This window comes from Camarhynchus parvulus, chromosome 19, assembly GCF_901933205.1.
Source record: "Camarhynchus parvulus chromosome 19, STF_HiC, whole genome shotgun sequence".
NCBI lineage: Eukaryota > Metazoa > Chordata > Aves > Passeriformes > Thraupidae > Camarhynchus > Camarhynchus parvulus.
In genome coordinates, this window is record NC_044589.1 from 11,069,815 (window position 1) to 11,086,314 (window position 16,500).

Genomic DNA, 16,500 nt, shown 5'->3' on the forward strand with positions numbered 1-16,500 from the left:
GGCAGCAGCGCCCAGATGTCCCGTGCCCGGTGGCAGGTGCGGCCTGAAGGAGGTAGCATGTGTTCTGTGTGCACGAAGCCAGAACAGATGAGAGTGCAGTTGCTGACACAGAAGTGGTTTTATTCTAGCTTGCACACAGAACCCATTGCTGTTGCAGGTGAAGGCTGAACTGCTATGACTGAATGGTCAGTATGTGACATTTCTGGTGTTTGGTGCCAGGTCTGGACACAGCTTCACAGCAGCATGGCAGTATTAAAGCTAAACCCAAAAGGGTGTTTTTTTCCAGCACTGGTTATTTCTTTACTCCCCCAAAATAAACATGGATTGGTGGCAGCCCAGAGATGTAACACTCAGAAACATGACAGTATTAATAATTTCAGAGGATGCAAATATAGGATTGAACTAAATGTTTCTTTTCTGTCTTTGGAAGATGAAGAAGTAATCGAATAGGCGAAAAGTCTCATGGCTTTTTTTTTTTTTTGGCATTAGCTTGTAGTTCTTTTAAGTTTGATAGGAAAATAAGAAGAGGGCATTGCTTTTGCTTTCTGTGATAGATGAATAATGCAGCCTGCATACATACTTTGCATATTCAAGTACAATTTTGCACAGGAATTTTAAAACATAGTACTTGTCTTGGGTGTGATTTCACTGAAAAAGTATGTATTTTGAAAGGAGCTTTGTGATGGCGATACTTATTGCAAAGAGACCATTCACAAAGAAGGTCTGGAAGAAACTATCTGGTCTAGGCGTAGGGGAAATGTGCTGATTTTATAAATTGAGCTTACTGAGTTTACCAATGTGAGCTGCAATATGTACAAATATTAAAAAGTTGTTTTGCTTGCATGTATGCTACCTTGCAGCCCCTGCTAGTGCTGTAGCCTTACCTCAAATAGAAAGGAAGACCAAAATTGTAGTGAAAATGTGCTGTTTGCTCACTGTTGCATGACAGGTGTACTTGTAAAGGGGTTTTAGACATGGTCCACACTTGACTCATTTGAGTAGCCAGATCTCACCTGGTGAACTCCAGACCCTAAGCACTTGAAGTCGTCCCTATATAGAAATGCTTGGGCATTTGCAAATGTAGATTGTAAAACCACATAAAGACAATTGCAGATCACCACCTGGCATGTCCCTGTGGGAGTGGTAGAGTATCTGCTTTTCAGCTCTGACTTCATTTTTAACAGAGCGCAGTGACTCAAAAATACCAGAGCCTCCTCAGAAAGGCAGAATCTCTGCACTATGAAAGTTGAGACTTTGAGATGTGTTGCAGGCAGTCCACCTACAGTCATTGCAGGAAAAGATTGGAGAATATTCATATCTTCTCTGGTTTTGGAGAGTCAGTTTGGAGGAGGTGATGACACTGCTGAGAGGGAGGGTGAAGTTAATTTCAGCTGTGGGGAAGCTGGCATCTGAAGCATCAAGAAACAGCTCTGGGAGATGTACAATGTTTACAGGAAATTTTGATCTAGGATTTGAAGTCTGAACAGTCATGTTAAACCTCTTTTCTCTCTTCCTCCACCTCACTAGTAATCCTGTAAAGTGCAAGACTGCAAATGTCACTGGTACCTTAAAATAGGGGCTTTAAGACCTGCATGGCTTAGTTTCTTGATTTGTTTTCTGTACTCAATATTCAAATACATGCCTAACCTTACCATCTGCTGCAGAACTGCCAGTGGAGGGATATAAACAGTAGACAATAGGGATTTCTCACTGTGAAATTGCTGTGACATGAAAGACACTCAATGGGGAATGGGAGAGAGGAGATGGTTGTGTTGGCCACTTCTGACCACAGTGGCTATCAGTTAGGTCTTTCACTTCTTGACAAGAGAACCTGCAATCTTTGTGGACTTTTTTTCTATCTGTCACTATGTCTGGCTTTGTCAGCTGTGTATTTTGACAAGGGAGCTTGACATCTTGGCTTGATCTTCCACTTTTTTCTTCCCCATCCCCTTTGGCATTTTATGTTCTCTCTACCCTCCCTCTCACCTCCCACTGTTATTTTTTTTCCTCTTCTCTGTTAGCCTCACAGTTTTGTAGGCCTCCCACTTCATGCCCCTCCTCAGCCCCTTCTGCTGAGTGTCTTCCATTTCAGCTTCACCTTTTTTTATTTCAGTTCTAGTCTCTGATGCAGATTCATTCTGTGATTTTGGATGAGGAGGCCTGCTATCAGTGATGGCATATATGGTCCATCTTTATGGGTGGTCAGTGTGCAGGCAAGGACTTCTTCTGATCGGCATCTCCCTCTGTCTTGTATGAGCTCCGGAGTCTTAGGAGTGCCTCCAGTAGTTAAATTCACATACTTGTAATGTATGTCTTCAGTTTTACGATTTCCAAATAAGAAATAAAACATAAGTAGGAAATAATAGTGTGTGAAGTTGGCCTCCAGTAAGTCTTAACTTCATAGTCACTAGGTAACACTGTGTGGGTAGCTCAGTTAAATCACTTAATGGGTAGGCAAGAAGTGTCTGAAACCATCAAAACAGAAGGAAATATTATTATGCAACCACAGTTGGTAGCAATAGCAAAGGTCATTCCTCCTACCCAGCATCTCTATCCAAATGGAAAAATGACTTGTGCTTTTAAATTTTATTAGGACAACTGCTCCTGAATTCAAAATGGTGTGCTTCTAAAACAAGTTTTGACAGGTGGAATTTTTTTAATCTGTGTAATAGAGTCTATTTTTTATTATTTTTTTTAATTGAGGTTAATTCAGTCCTCAATATTTGACTTTGTAAAAGGCTGAGTTTCAGTAGCTATGAGAACACTGTGTGCTGTTTCATCTCTACCTATGTGTGGTGATAGTAGTCAGGGGTGCTTTCTTTATCATTGCCTGTCTTCTGGCATGTGCTTATGTCTGGGCTTGATTGGAAACTGGAAAATGTTACCAAGCAAAAGATGTGGAAAAAGGCTGGGCCTCCTGCAAAGCTTGAAATCTGTGATAATATGACAGCAAAGTAAATAATATTGAATTCATTTGACAGCAAAGCCCAGTGCTGTAATTGCATCCAGTGAAAACTGCAGCTCTTACCCCAGTCTGCTTGAATGCATTTTCCTGGCAAGTCTGGTGTGAGCACACCTGAGCTGGGACGGCCTCTGGAACCAGCCTGTGATGCTGCCACTACACAAGGGGCTGCTATGGCTGGCATTTGGGTCATCCTGCTTCCTTTCCGTCTGTCCTGCTTGCCTGATAAGGTAGCCAGTGACACGTGCGCTGGTAAGGAGAAGAGGGAGATGCTGGGGTGACTCTTGGAGTGATGCTTCTAGATTGACCCTACTGTGCTGCTACTCTGCCCTCACAAGTATGTTTCAGGAATGAAATCAACATACTCTCATTCCCAAAGAGTATGTGCTAGTCCTGCCCATGAAGTGCTTCTGTAAACAGTGATGTGATGACTCCAGTAATGGGGTTTTTTTCAGTTTCAGTAAGAGTTTTTAAAAGCTGTTTCAAAATTAGGGGAAAGCAAAACCAGTGAAGAAAGGTAACATGGCTGTGGTTTCACAGCAGGGCTAGGCTTACTTCCTGCTGCATTTGAAAATTAATTTTCTGCTTGTTAGATCCAGTAGCAGATTCAATCCCTGTGCCTTGGTAAGGTGTGCTAAGAGGACATCATTTCCACAGGAAAATGTTCCTTCCTTTTTCCAGAAGATGTTCTTGTGCTCTCACCTGTTTCACCTCTAGGTGTATGCCACCTAAGGACCTGGGGCCTGTACTGTATGGTGTTGCTTTGTGCTGTCAGAATTGATGCCAGTTACTGGAATGGAAATGGAAAGTAGATGCCTTTTCTTTCTCCTGACATGGTGTGCATTTTGAATACTATCTTCCTTAACAGGTAATATTGAAGCAGCATTTTTGGTACTGGTAGCAGAACACGTGCATACTGTTGAGTGACAATGGTGAGCTGTTTTGTCTTAGGATGCTTGGGACTTCTGTGATGAGTGTGTTTTGGACACTGGGCCTTCCAAAGGATATAGGGAAGTGATTAAAGTTGGGAATCAACAGCATTAGCTATTCAGTTTTCAGAGGAAAACCTTTGCTTTTTAAACTTTTTCAGAGCATCTTCAGCCTTACTTCACTTCTTACCTGTTTTTCTGTTTCCATTTCCTTAGTCCCGAGAATGTTGGCTAAAGACCAGTAGGGTCGCTTTAATTCCTCTTCTGTTTTTCTTTTTTTTTTCTCTCTTTTAGAATCACCCTCATATCACATGTAATGAAGCGTGCTCATGCACTGCTTTATTGTCATATCATTACCAGCTTGTAAAAAAAAAGAGACACCTTTGGAAAGAATTTGGGTTTATGCCTCCTGACCAGAGGAAGCTAGAGCTGATTCTTCTCTTATATATACTTTTCAACTGCTGGTAATTTCTTATGGAGCTATGGAAGAATGAGTCCTGCTGGTGTTTGTGGGTGAAAGTAGAATTGGCATTTTCCATGACTGTTCCACTCCTTTGGTCTATTTGTGGAACATATCAGAGATTGCATCATTTTAGTGGGTTGTTCCTTCTCTGGATGGACGGTATTAGAAGCTGCTGGTATGTGAGTGGGAACTGTTTCTTCTGCTGTTTGCTGGAGTTATGTACACTGACTAAACACCAAGGATTAAATTTGTCTTGCATCTGAATTAGGATGACGTGTACAGAGGTGCAGTCTGACTTGCCTTCAGCCGAAGTGTGAATGTTGCATAATAGAACGTGGAACTATTTCTGTAGCAATTTTTAGTCAAATAAGATCCTGGCTATTTTGCTGCTTATTACAAGAGGTTGCAGCCGATTATCATCTGTGGCTCTTCCCCTTATGAAAGCTGTTATGCAGGATAGATTTCAGTTGTGATCCTTACTTATACATAGTAGGGGTAAGGAAGTCAATATCTAACATGCATCACAGCACCTCCATCAGTCACCAGATCACTGATGCAGCGAAGTACCAGTGAAATTCCAGCTGTTCTTTGTTGAAGAAAAAAAGACTTTTTTTTTACTGAGGAAAATCCCTAATTGTATTCTTAATTACAATTACTTATGGTTAGTGCTAGCCTAACTAGAGCATTGAGCTTCTGTTCACAGTTCTGCACCGCTGGCTCTGCTGTTGTATTCTCCCTTGCTTTTACTGTGCCTCTGTGCTCAGGGCAAGCCCCTGCCAGCTCCCTCTGTGACAGGTGACTGTCACAACTTGCAGTCCTGTGCAGAGAGAACAGGTCAGATAGGAAACTTCTCCTTCTTCTAGAAGAAAAGCACCTGTGCATTTCTGTGGGCTCTCCTTCTGCCTCTGGGAAATATTACCCTTATATCCTACTATCCCTCTGTCGTGCTGCCCTGACAGCTTATGGGGAACTACTGTATGTGCTTCCAGTTCAACTATTGTGACTCACAAATTGGTCATGTAGTGTTCAAGGCATTTCTCCATGCTTTCCCCTTCTTTGATCAGAAATTGTGATACTGAACAACTGAAATGAAATGAAAGTTGCTACCCTGGCTGCCTTCTGAAATCTGGCTGCTAAGAGTCAGCTGACTGATCTGATAAAGGGTAGATTAACTGCTGTAGAAGCATAAAGTGTCATTACTGAGGACCTCACCTGTGCTCTGAAGTAGGGCTGGTCTTTTCATTCTCTGAAACAAAATTATAAGATATGCAGCAGTTGACAGTGTAAATCAAATCTGTGAGTCTGGGAAATGGCAGTGTCTAATTAAACCAAGAAATGTTAATAGAGTCCTCTGAAGGTTAGCCTAATGCTAATCTGCTGCCACAGAAGGAAGCAGACTCAATAGGACCAATGTATTGGGGCAATGCAATGCAATGCAGTCCAAGCAGCAAATCAATCTAGATGTGGAGAGCTGTGAGCTTTATGCATATTTGTGCTGCTGACTGCGGTTATGTTGAAGCTGCTTCTAAATCTAGAAGCATTCCCAGTGCAATGTAATAAAACTTATGCTCCCAAGATCTTTTCTCATAGCCAGAATTTATGCTTGGATATTTGTGACTCTTTTCCCTGCCCTCCCTTCACATTCTACATCAAACTCCAAGGTCCCTGAAACCATGGGCTTTTTTTGTGGGATGAGTACTATTATTGATTTTCAGCCAGGCTAGTGGCAGTTCTTCTCCAGGGAATTGCTGTTTGCTTTGGAGTAAATTTGAAGTTTTTACGATTTTTTATTTTTATAGCCTCCTCCCTCCTTTCGTTCTTCCTCCCTCCCTTGCTCCCTCCCTTGCTCCCTCCCTTGCTTCCTCCCTCTTTCGGTCCAACCCTCCATTCATCACTCTGGTTTTTTTGTGGTGCTTCCCACCTTGTGCTTTTGGAATTTTGGAATGCCTTCTGTTCCAAGCATTGACCCAATGCAGACTTTTTTCATTTGAAGTTCAGAATAGTGTTCTTTCTACCACTATTTTGATGACTGTAGTGGTGCATTTTAGGATAGATATGTATCTGAATGGAGGGGCTCCAGTAGCTGCCAGATATCACTGGACACATTCCCAATACATGCTGTACTCTTGTAATGAATACTGACTCCTTAATAGCCATTTAAAAAAAACATATCAAAATGCTATTAATTGACTATTATTTTTACTTATTTCTTAATAACCAATTTTTTAACCCTATTAAAATGCTATTAATTGATTATTGTTTTTACTCACGTCTTGGCCAGCTAAAATCTGCTGCTTCTTACCACCCTTCACTTATATTTCTGATTAATTCAGCTGTAGGTGGAGTAAATGAAGAACAAAAGGCTGTGACCTAGTGGCATGTTTTCTCCAGAATTATACAGAAGGATGCATCCTCTGTTTGAGTTGCTCTTTTACTGCTGAGAGAAGAAGAATGCTTTTGTGGCCAGGGGCTCAGGATATTAGAATCAGGTCTGATGTCATCATTTGCGGAAATGAATAAAACGAAGGACACTGTTCTGGTGGGTAATGAGTGTCCTTTCTACAATAGTGTTGTTAGGGGTATGGTGGATTTGATCCCTGGTTCTCCACTGATTGTGGGGAGACTTTGTTGTTAATATAAGGAATATATTTCACTGCTTCTTTCTAGTGTTGGGTTGCTTAGATGTAAGGAGAATTCAGATATTTAGGCAAGTCTGGCTTACTAACTACAAATTAGTTTGAATATGATAATCCATTAGGACCATCTAAGCTGTCATGACTATATCTGTTACTGTACCTATTGTAATGTGGTTTTCCCTTCCTGTCTTCAAATGGCAAGCTTCAAGTGAAAGCCCCAGGCCCCAGCACAGCAGAGCTCTCTGATAAAACCAGTTCAGTGAGTGAGAATTAAGTAGCTTGTCTGCAAATCTGTGAGCCAAATAAGACGGCACTTATTTTAGGAGTTAAATTGAATTAAGTGGGAGCTACTGTCGTGTCCTGGGGAAATGCTGCTTTGTGTCTTAGAAACAATGTGCAATTTGAGTGTTGGAATGGAACAGTCAGATGAATTCAACAGAAAAGAGTTTATATTTTGAGGTCACTGCATTAGCTGAATGCAGGCTTATCTTTAACACAAACTTGTTTTAATCACTTTCATTAAGTGGAAGTATTTTTTTGCCATCCTGAGAGCTCTGGCTGGCTGAGAGTTGAGATTAAAGTGTGCATGATGACCATCCTCCTGAGGCACCTACACAAACTGGTCATTAATGTGTTGGGTCAGGGTCTTTTCTGGAGCAGAGGTGAGCATTCTCTTGTGTTAATGTGCGTCTCCTTGTATTTTCAGCTGGCCCATGCCGATTTGGTGGTGCTCAGCGGCACATGCAGACTGTTCTCAGAGACTCTGTAGAGAGCTCCGATGATGAATTCTTTGATGCGCGGGGTGAGTAAACATTTTTGTCCTCCCCTCCCCATTTTTTTCCCCCAGTTTTGCAACAACTAACTAAACTCCTTCATGGGTGAACTGACAGCATTGTCCTCATCAGACAAAACCTCCATCAGTTCTATCCAGGATTTGTCCATGGACCTGAAGTTACTGGAGTTTGTTGAGGTGCTGGTGTGGATGAGTGAGCTGCCCTGAGCTGAGTCTGGTGTCAGAAGCAGCAAAACACCACCAGTGCAGAGCTCGTGGGGTCTGACCCTGGTCCTTCCCAGCTCAGACGGTGTATGAGGTTACAGTGGGAGTGTTCTTGTTCACAGTTCCTGATGAAGGCCATCAGTGTCCATGTTACTGATGGCCAACTTTAAAGACCAATGTCTTAGGATTTCCACTCTATCAAAACTTTTTCTGGAGGGACTGGGATCTCTGTTCAAGAAGCAGTATTTGAACACTTGCGGATTTCATCACAGGATGTTCTGACTTGGAAGGGACCCACAAGGATCATTGAGTCCAGCTCCTAAGTGAATAGCTCATATGGGGATCAAACCTGTGACTATGGCACTGTGCTCTAACCAGCTGTGGTAACTGCAGCACTCCCTACGTCATCTGGGAGGCCCTGAATCTTGACATGGTTGGTTGCATGCCAAGTTTTGTTCTGAAGTGGGAGAAGAATCTGTAGGTTGTGTGCATACACAAGCTTCCACCTCCAGTGGGAGGCTGGAGCTCTGGTTTTGGTTCTGTTTCCAGGAACCAAAATTTACACTTTTCTGACACATTTCACTCGCCTTTTTCTGAAAGAGCTTTCCTTAAATATCTAAGTTTTAATGTCAGAGGTAGTCTATGTAGTCTGAAATGCTTGTAATGACAGTCGTTATAGTTTTTATAATGAAATAAAAAGTCACTATGTAAAGATAATGAACAACATCTGTTGCTGTGTTGTTAATCCCCTAATAACAGACTTTTAGTGAGAGATAACAATACGCGATAAATTGTTTCTGTGGATCAAAATTAAATGTGCATGGGAGACATCTAAGTATGAAGAGAAGGAGAGATGGTGATCTTTTCCCACTGGGTATTCAGTGAGAATAGGATACCCAAATTGTTTAAGCTGCATTTAAATCTTAAGCTTTAATGAATGGAAGAGTTGGAAGTGGAAAATTATACCCTATGCTGATCTTCCTCCACATGCCTTTGTGCTTTGCAATGTTCTACCATGTGCTTAAAATAGCTATCTTGATGATTTCAGCAATGTTTCCAAATTCCACGTGAAGCTGCAGTTGTAACTTTGAGCACCAAATCATACTTCAGTTTTTTTCTCCATAAAGAGAACTAAAATGATGATGTTTCAGACATTCTAGATGGCATAGTTTTCTTTGATGTGAATAGATCAACAGTCTGACTAGATTCTGTCTTTGGGAGTATGATCACTTACTGTGCTTGATGGAATATTCTTTTGAATCATCAAGATCCATTGTTCAGTAGTGCTTTGAAGGTCAGTTTGGTGCCTGCATTTCTGGAGCTGGCGAGGCATGCATTGTAGACTGAATTTGCTGGACATAGTCCATATTGAGTTAACACAAGTATTTCCAAGTTTAGATTACTTGATAGTTAGCTTGCAAAAATGCTCTTCAAATCAAGTTTTGTTTAGATAGATTTTTATTTCTTCATATCCTGTCACTGGTCACCAGAGAGATATCAGCAACTCCCTCTCCATGGCCCACCTTGGAGGAAGTTGCAGACTGCTATGAGGTCTCCCCTCAGTCTTCTCCAAACTGAACAAACCGAGGGACCTCAATCGTTGCTCATAAATCTTGGTCTTGAGGCCATTGAGCATCTTGGTCGTCCTCCTCTGGATGCTCTCTAATAGCTTTAGATCTTGTATTATGGCACCCAAAACTACACACAGGACTCCATGTGAGGTTGCGCCAGAGCAGAGCGGGGCAGTCACCCTCCTTCAGCTGGCTAGGGTGCTGTGCCTGATGCACCCCAGGACACTGTTGACCTTTATAGTTGCCAGGATGCACTATTGACTCATATTCAATTTGCCATTAACCTAAACCCTCAGATCTCTTTCCCCATGGCTTCTCTTTAGCCCCGTCTCCCACAGTTTGTAGGTCTAACCAGGATTACCCCATCCCAGGTGCACAATCCAGCACTTGCGCATGTTAAATTTCATATGGCTGGTGATTGCCCAGCTCTGTGGTCTATTCATATCTCTCTGCAAGGCCTCACTACCCTTGAGGCAGTCCATAGGTCCTCCTAATTTAGTATCATCTCTGCTTTCTCCTGACCAGCCTTTCAGAAATAAAGTGTTTAAATGTCAGGAAAATAAATGTACACAGAAGCATAAATACTAGCAAAAGAGGCAGAAGACGTTTCTACACTCAGAAGCTCTCTTGGTGATAAGGGAGCTTGTGTCTTTGGTAGAGGAAAACATATGTGTGGGCTGGAGTAATTGGCATTATCAGTAGATCAAATTTAGCACCAAAGAAACAAGAGGAGTTTGTGCTGGAGTGAGAGAAACCTGTCCAGGACAGAGACTGTGGCTTTCAGCTCCTAAAAATGAGGTAGCTTGATACCCTTTTTCTGTCTCCAGCATAAAATTTTCTGCAGTGTTTCTTACCTATATTCCTCACCCATTCTCTGTAACTTATACAGAGTGCTTCATCAGTGTTTGATATTCTTGCAGCTGCAAAGTGCAGCTGGAGTTGAGTACTGTGGGGTTTCTTCATGGGAGAATTTGGAAGCTATCCCACATCTACCCATGTGTAATTTGTACTTCATAGACAGGCTGAAGTAGGAAACAGTGGCCACAGCAGTAGGCATCATTAAAACATAACATTAGTGAGCTGCTTTTGTATTCTGAAAAACAGCTGGGGTCAAATCTCAGTTTCTCAAACAAAGAAGTTTCTGGCTGGCAGCCTTTTAAACAGAGAATCAAGCCTGTGTTTGAGATGAAGCAGCTGTACATGTTTTGACTGTTGATTCATCTGTCATGGCTAACTACTTAATTCAGTGAAATCCATATGGAAAGGGAGAAGTAATAATTTACAGTTTTATATTGCCTAGCTTTCCTTTGTTTCTTTCTTTCCATGTGACATGCCATAAGTTAGGCAGGAATTTTACAGTGTCAACATGTAAAATTATATTTGATGCAGGAAACTATCTTATAATTTAACTGCAACATACCTCTGATCACAGAAGATGAAAAGTACAGCTGAATACATCATCACAAAATTGTCAGAATATGAAATTCCATGGTTGACTAACATTTTTTTCCTCAGATTTGAAAAGCTGCTCAGAGAAGCCTGCGCATTCCCATTTGGCTGTTTTATCAGACTTCAACAGCAGACAGGCAAACACCCCTATACCAATCTCCCCACATGCCTGCCCCACAGCCTTTAAGCTGAAAAAAAATCTTCCATAACAGCCCTCTCATTTGTTTTCAGTTCTTTTCACTTTGTGCCTGCTGCACACACCTGCCAGTGTTCTTCTAATAAAAAAAGTTAGGAAAAAAAACCCCCAAACCAGCCAACTACTCTAACACTCAAAGTGATTATTATAGACTTTGTTTTGCAGTGACTGCTCAAGAGAGAAAAGATTCAGGCAGTCCTCTCTTTTCCATGTTTTTCCTGCACATAATCTATGAAGCATATAGGAGTGCTGTAAAGCATATGAGTAGGCAAGAAGCTTTCCTGGATAGTCCTGCTTAACCTGGTACATGTTCCCATTAGGGCTTCTAATAAGTGTTTATTTCTCTCTTGATTACTAGTTCTCACCCTGTCTTTTTTCTCTTTTTTGTCACAGCAATTTATTCTGTTCTTTTTCCTCTTACAGAAGAGATGGTGGAAGGAAAAAATGCTATTCTCATAGGCATGAGCCAGTGGAACTCAAATGACCTTGTTGAGCAGATAGAAACAATTGGGAAGCTTGAAGAAAATCAAGGTAATGTTTAGCTTGTGTTACATAATGCTTAAGAGTTAACAAAAACATCTGACTACTGAAGCAGTTCACAGTGAAATGTCAGTTCTTTATTCCTGCAGCTGTGTTCATAAGCACATTGTCACTAGGTGCCAACTCCTTCCCTTTTGGAAATCATACTTTTCCCATCTTGCCTGGTCTTTTAACTGGAATTGTGGAGCATTTTGAGTTGAGATCCGTAGCTCAGTCCTGTGTGTTTTTCTTCTTCTGTGCTCTGTGGTAGTAATTTATGAGATGTGGTGGCGTGTGTATGTGTAAGACTCATTCAATGAAGAAACTGTGGAACTTAACACAGGAACTATGTCATGCTATGATTTTCAGAGCAGGATTGGACTCAGTGATGCATGCCATTATTTTCCTATAAACAGTGCAGTCTGCAAAACTGCATCTGCAGTATATTTACAGTATTCTTTCTCATTTGTTAATAAAAGCATATGTCACAGCCTTCATGTGAACATATTTCTTATGACAGATTTGTCATTATGAAGGGCTAGCAATAGTGAAGCAGATGGCAAGAATCAGCATCGTTTCTCATGAGAGCATGATAATGGAAATAGCAGTTTTCTTTTGGGACTATCACCCCTTTATGCTTTGTAGCCAACACCAGTTCTCTTTTTCTTTTTTTTCCCCTCTAAATCTCTCCCTAATTAGCATGGCAAAATATTAGGGATATTTGAAATGGTCTGTGTAATAAAAAAAAAAAAAGAGGACCTGTCTTGATTCTTAGCATGGGTTCAAACTATACCTCGTGATCTCAGAAGTTTAGGAGTGGTCATATGAATTGTCTTCTAGATTCAGGGTACAAATGTATCAAACCCATGCCTTTCATGCCTGCTTTAGGGTGTTGAATCACTCGGTGTTTTTCCTTTCACCTGGCTTTCTTTTTGTGGTGATCTTGAGATCTGATGTACTCCACCTGAAGAGGCAGGGCAACAAGTTACTTCAGGCAAAGCCAGAGATGCAGAACTTGCTTAGTGTCTCTGAATCACTGGTGAACGTGTATTGTTCTGTTTGTCTACAGGATTTCCTGTGAACAGAACTTTCTGTCTTGATATCAGAAATGGGCCTTACCTCCACAAATGTCTGTAAAAGATGTAACAGACAAATATTTATATGACTAATATGTCTCTTTTCCTTTCAGGTGAATTATATAGAACCTCTTTAAGAAAACAAAGGTTCCCTGCACAAGGCAGTATTGAAATACATGAGGACAATGAGGTGAGATTGTTTCCTAAAACAAACTGTGCTGATTTTCAAGGAGTAGATGTGTGGAAATACTCTCATTTTGTGTTATGTAAACTCATCTGATGCCTTAGTGTGTTTTTCCCTTGTTTAGTAGGTGCACATGTATTCACTGAAAATCATCACAAGATTTTTAGATTGCATACTTTCATGGAAATAGGACTCAGTTTTCTGAAGAGAAATTGTTATGTCTGCTTAGTACTTGACTGGAAATGCAGGTTTTGTGAAGCAGATTCAGCAGCAGTCATGAATTTGGTAGTAACAGAATTGCCTTTATTTAGAAGCAGGAAAGAATCTCAACGAGTGGTCCTTCCAGAAAACTGATTAAGGTCCTCTGTCCACACATAGTACAGGTAATGGAAATGTCTACTTCACTGCTTTTGAAGAACTCAGTCCTACAACCCCCATAAAATGATGACCGTCATTGATTAACTGCAGTCAATTAGTCCTTGAGCACCTTGTCTAAGTCATGGCTGATCTACTCCTGAGAGACAAATTAATTTTATTCTCTTTGAGTCTTCCTGAGTTAAATTCAGGTGAGAGACTTCTCATACCATTGGCTTCAGCAATATTGACCCACTTGATTTTTTTCTTTTTGAAGCTTTCAGTTTCATCAACTCCTCAGCGGTGGTGCTTATTTACAAGCAAACATTGTCCATGGAAGGAACTATATTTAGCTTTTAAAGGGAATTAAATTTCTCTTCTGAAAACTGGAATGAAACCTTACGGAGAAGGAGATTGTAAATAGGTGCATGGAAAAGTGGAACCTGAAAAATGATTACGTGATTCTCCTGTATTTAAGCAGATACAAGTCAGGTCAGCAAAAAGCCTTCAGAATTAGTGCTTCTACTGGATACTAAAATTCATGGGCTGAACAGAGATAGTGGAATAACCTACAATTCTCTCATTTTCGGCCATTTCTCTGTCACCATAATACAAGTGCTAAAGTTACCCATTTCCTTTCATTCCAGAAGTTAAGAATAAACTGTCCAGAACATTGCCTGATTCTGAGTAAATCACCCAATCTAGCATTTAATGATCCTCAGTCAAAAAACATTACTGTTATTTTTACAGTGTGTTCATACTTGGTTAGGAACTAGAAATCTTCAGGAATCCTGTCATCCAAAGTGAAGAAGAAAATAGCAGTCAAGATTTAACAACAAAAAATCTAACCTTTTAATGTATTACTAAGTTCTTAGAGTGCACATGAGTATCAAGGGGCAAAGAGGAAAAAAAAGGTGAAATTGTGAGACATTCAAAATGCTTTTGTGGTTTCAAGCAGGAAACATCTTGGTTGTCTACAAAACGTGCTGATTATTGTCTGTGTGTGTGCCTGTTCACATATTCGTAAATCTGTTTGAGAATTTTATGGATATCAGCAATGATGCATTTTTTAACTTTTTCAGTAAGTGTCTTTCATTTTAATACGAAGTTACCAGTCTCAAAAGCCTGAGATAACTGCATCATCTGCTTTTGCTGAATGTTTTCATTGACAGAGGAATTTGTCTTTTTTGGACTTGTGATGATTTGAATGAGAACCTTGCCAGTACATTAAGCAATCGCTAGGATACCTTGACAGATAATAGCTTATGCTGCCTGTGGAGTTTGGAATTTTTCTCCAGTCTCAGAGTATTTAAAGTAACTTCTGATGTACACAAAGCTGTCTTAATCTTTGTTGATCTGAAACCTACATCTGTGCTTCACAGTTTGTGTCAGAGTTTGTGTCAGAGCATAGTGGGCTCTGCATGATTCAGACATACTTGAATTAAATGGAACACAGGACATGTGCACATGCACACACATGCCCCCACCCACTCCAGTGAAAGCAAATATCAAAAAATTATCACGATGGGGGTGGCAGAAAAAAAAATCACTGCTAATGCTGACACCAGGTAAACTAACAAAGTCCATGAAAATGCCTCCTCCTTTCCTATTTTGTGTTTTTGTCACAGGAAGGAGTTCAACACCAGAACTGCAAAACTCATGTGTTAATTTTGATCCTACATGGGGGGAACATATTAGACACTGGAAGTGGGGACCACAGCAGCAAGCTGGCAGACATCAACACCTTCAGTTCTGTGTTTGAGAAAGTGACCCGAGCCCATTTCCCTGCCTCTTTGGGCCACATCTTGATGAGACTTGTTCCCTGCCCAGCAATTTGTTCAGCAGCTTTCTCTCTTGTTTCCAGGTAAGTTGATTTGCATTCCCAGTGTTTGGTTATGCATTGTGGTTTTGAATGGCTTTCTGTCACCTGTATATTTCATAATGAAATTTTGTGATTAATTCTTAGTCTTCTGCTGACTGGAAGACTTGCAGGAATCTTTCATCCTTTTCTAAGTGGATTAATTTGTTTTAAAATAAATTTTTATTGGATGTATCCACTTCAGAAGTGGCTCTTCCTCAGCCGCTTTTTCAGTCTTGAAATTCAGTCATTGAATGAGAGAATATTTTCAAGTAACCTTACTTTTCATGACATAAGTATTTTAAATGGCATGATAGAGAAAGATGAAAGAAACACATACTCCTGCATCAATTCTTCTACAAGTGCAAACCATGATTAACTGCTGAACTCTCGTGAGGGGAGGAGAGAATCAGATTTTCTTGGTTTCTGTTTTTCTAAGCAAAGAGACGCTTCTCTTGGTTTTATCTGGGGCTTCCATAAGTGATACTTGCTTTTAGAGTATTTTTATTTCAGTATAATGCCCAGGGTTACATTTGAAGGTCATGATTTTAGATTGTGTGCAGCTTTGTTTCATCTTTTTGAAAAGTTTGGACACTGGGAAAAATGTCTTAATATGCTTTTGAACAATACACCTGTCATTGTGTTCTTGGAAACTATTCCATTGTGATGGTTGGATTCTGCTCTCTGGTGCAGTGAGTTATTATATGGGGGGGAAACAAAAGCTGAAATGTAATCATGTCATTGCGATTTAAAATTATATCTAGTTGTATGTAGAACAATTGCACCAAGTTTAACTACAGAAATGCCTTCTAGTGTGATCCCATTCACCTGAAGCAGTAATGCTTTGGTTTTTTTAAGGAGTTGAATTCTCTGAGAAAATGATCCTTCCTGTGTTTGCTCATTGTGAACTGCAGTAGCCCAACCCATTTCTGTTGGTAATTGGTCATTCTCTAATGCTGTGCGCTGCCTCTTGAAGTTTTCCTGATGATAACATGTCCTTTCTAGCCTAAATCCCTACAGCTATGATGAGAGCTGTCTCAGCAGCAGTGAAGACCACATCCCACTGGCTGCCTTGCCTTTGCTGGCTGTTTCATCTCCTCAGTACCAGGATGCAGTTGCCATGGTGATCAATAGAGCCAATCAAGTTTATAATGAGTTTCTCAAATCTACTGATGGGGCTGGCTTTAATGGACAGGTAGGACTATTTTCTCTTACATCAAAGTAAAATTTCTTCAGAGCAAGGCTGTTTGGTTTTAAGCCATTATGTTGAGGGGTTTGAGTTATGAGTGTGGGACACTACAAATAT

General features: G+C 40.6%; 1 protein-coding gene across 3 annotated transcripts in view; it reads left to right on the forward strand.

Moving 5' to 3' along the window:
* PITPNM3 (PITPNM family member 3) overlaps window positions 1-16,500 on the forward strand; it is a 38,121-nt gene that overhangs the window by 1,319 nt on the left and 20,302 nt on the right. For 2 of the 3 annotated variants that reach the window (XM_030962456.1, XM_030962458.1), the window contains exons 2-7: window positions 7,697-7,792; window positions 11,627-11,734; window positions 12,912-12,988; window positions 13,294-13,365; window positions 14,965-15,200; window positions 16,200-16,389. In XM_030962456.1, the coding sequence (XP_030818316.1) occupies window positions 7,697-7,792; window positions 11,627-11,734; window positions 12,912-12,988; window positions 13,294-13,365; window positions 14,965-15,200; window positions 16,200-16,389 (779 nt within the window). The remainder of the gene's footprint in view (window positions 1-7,696; window positions 7,793-11,626; window positions 11,735-12,911; window positions 12,989-13,293; window positions 13,366-14,964; window positions 15,201-16,199; window positions 16,390-16,500) is intronic. The other variant, XM_030962457.1, reaches the window with a different exon arrangement.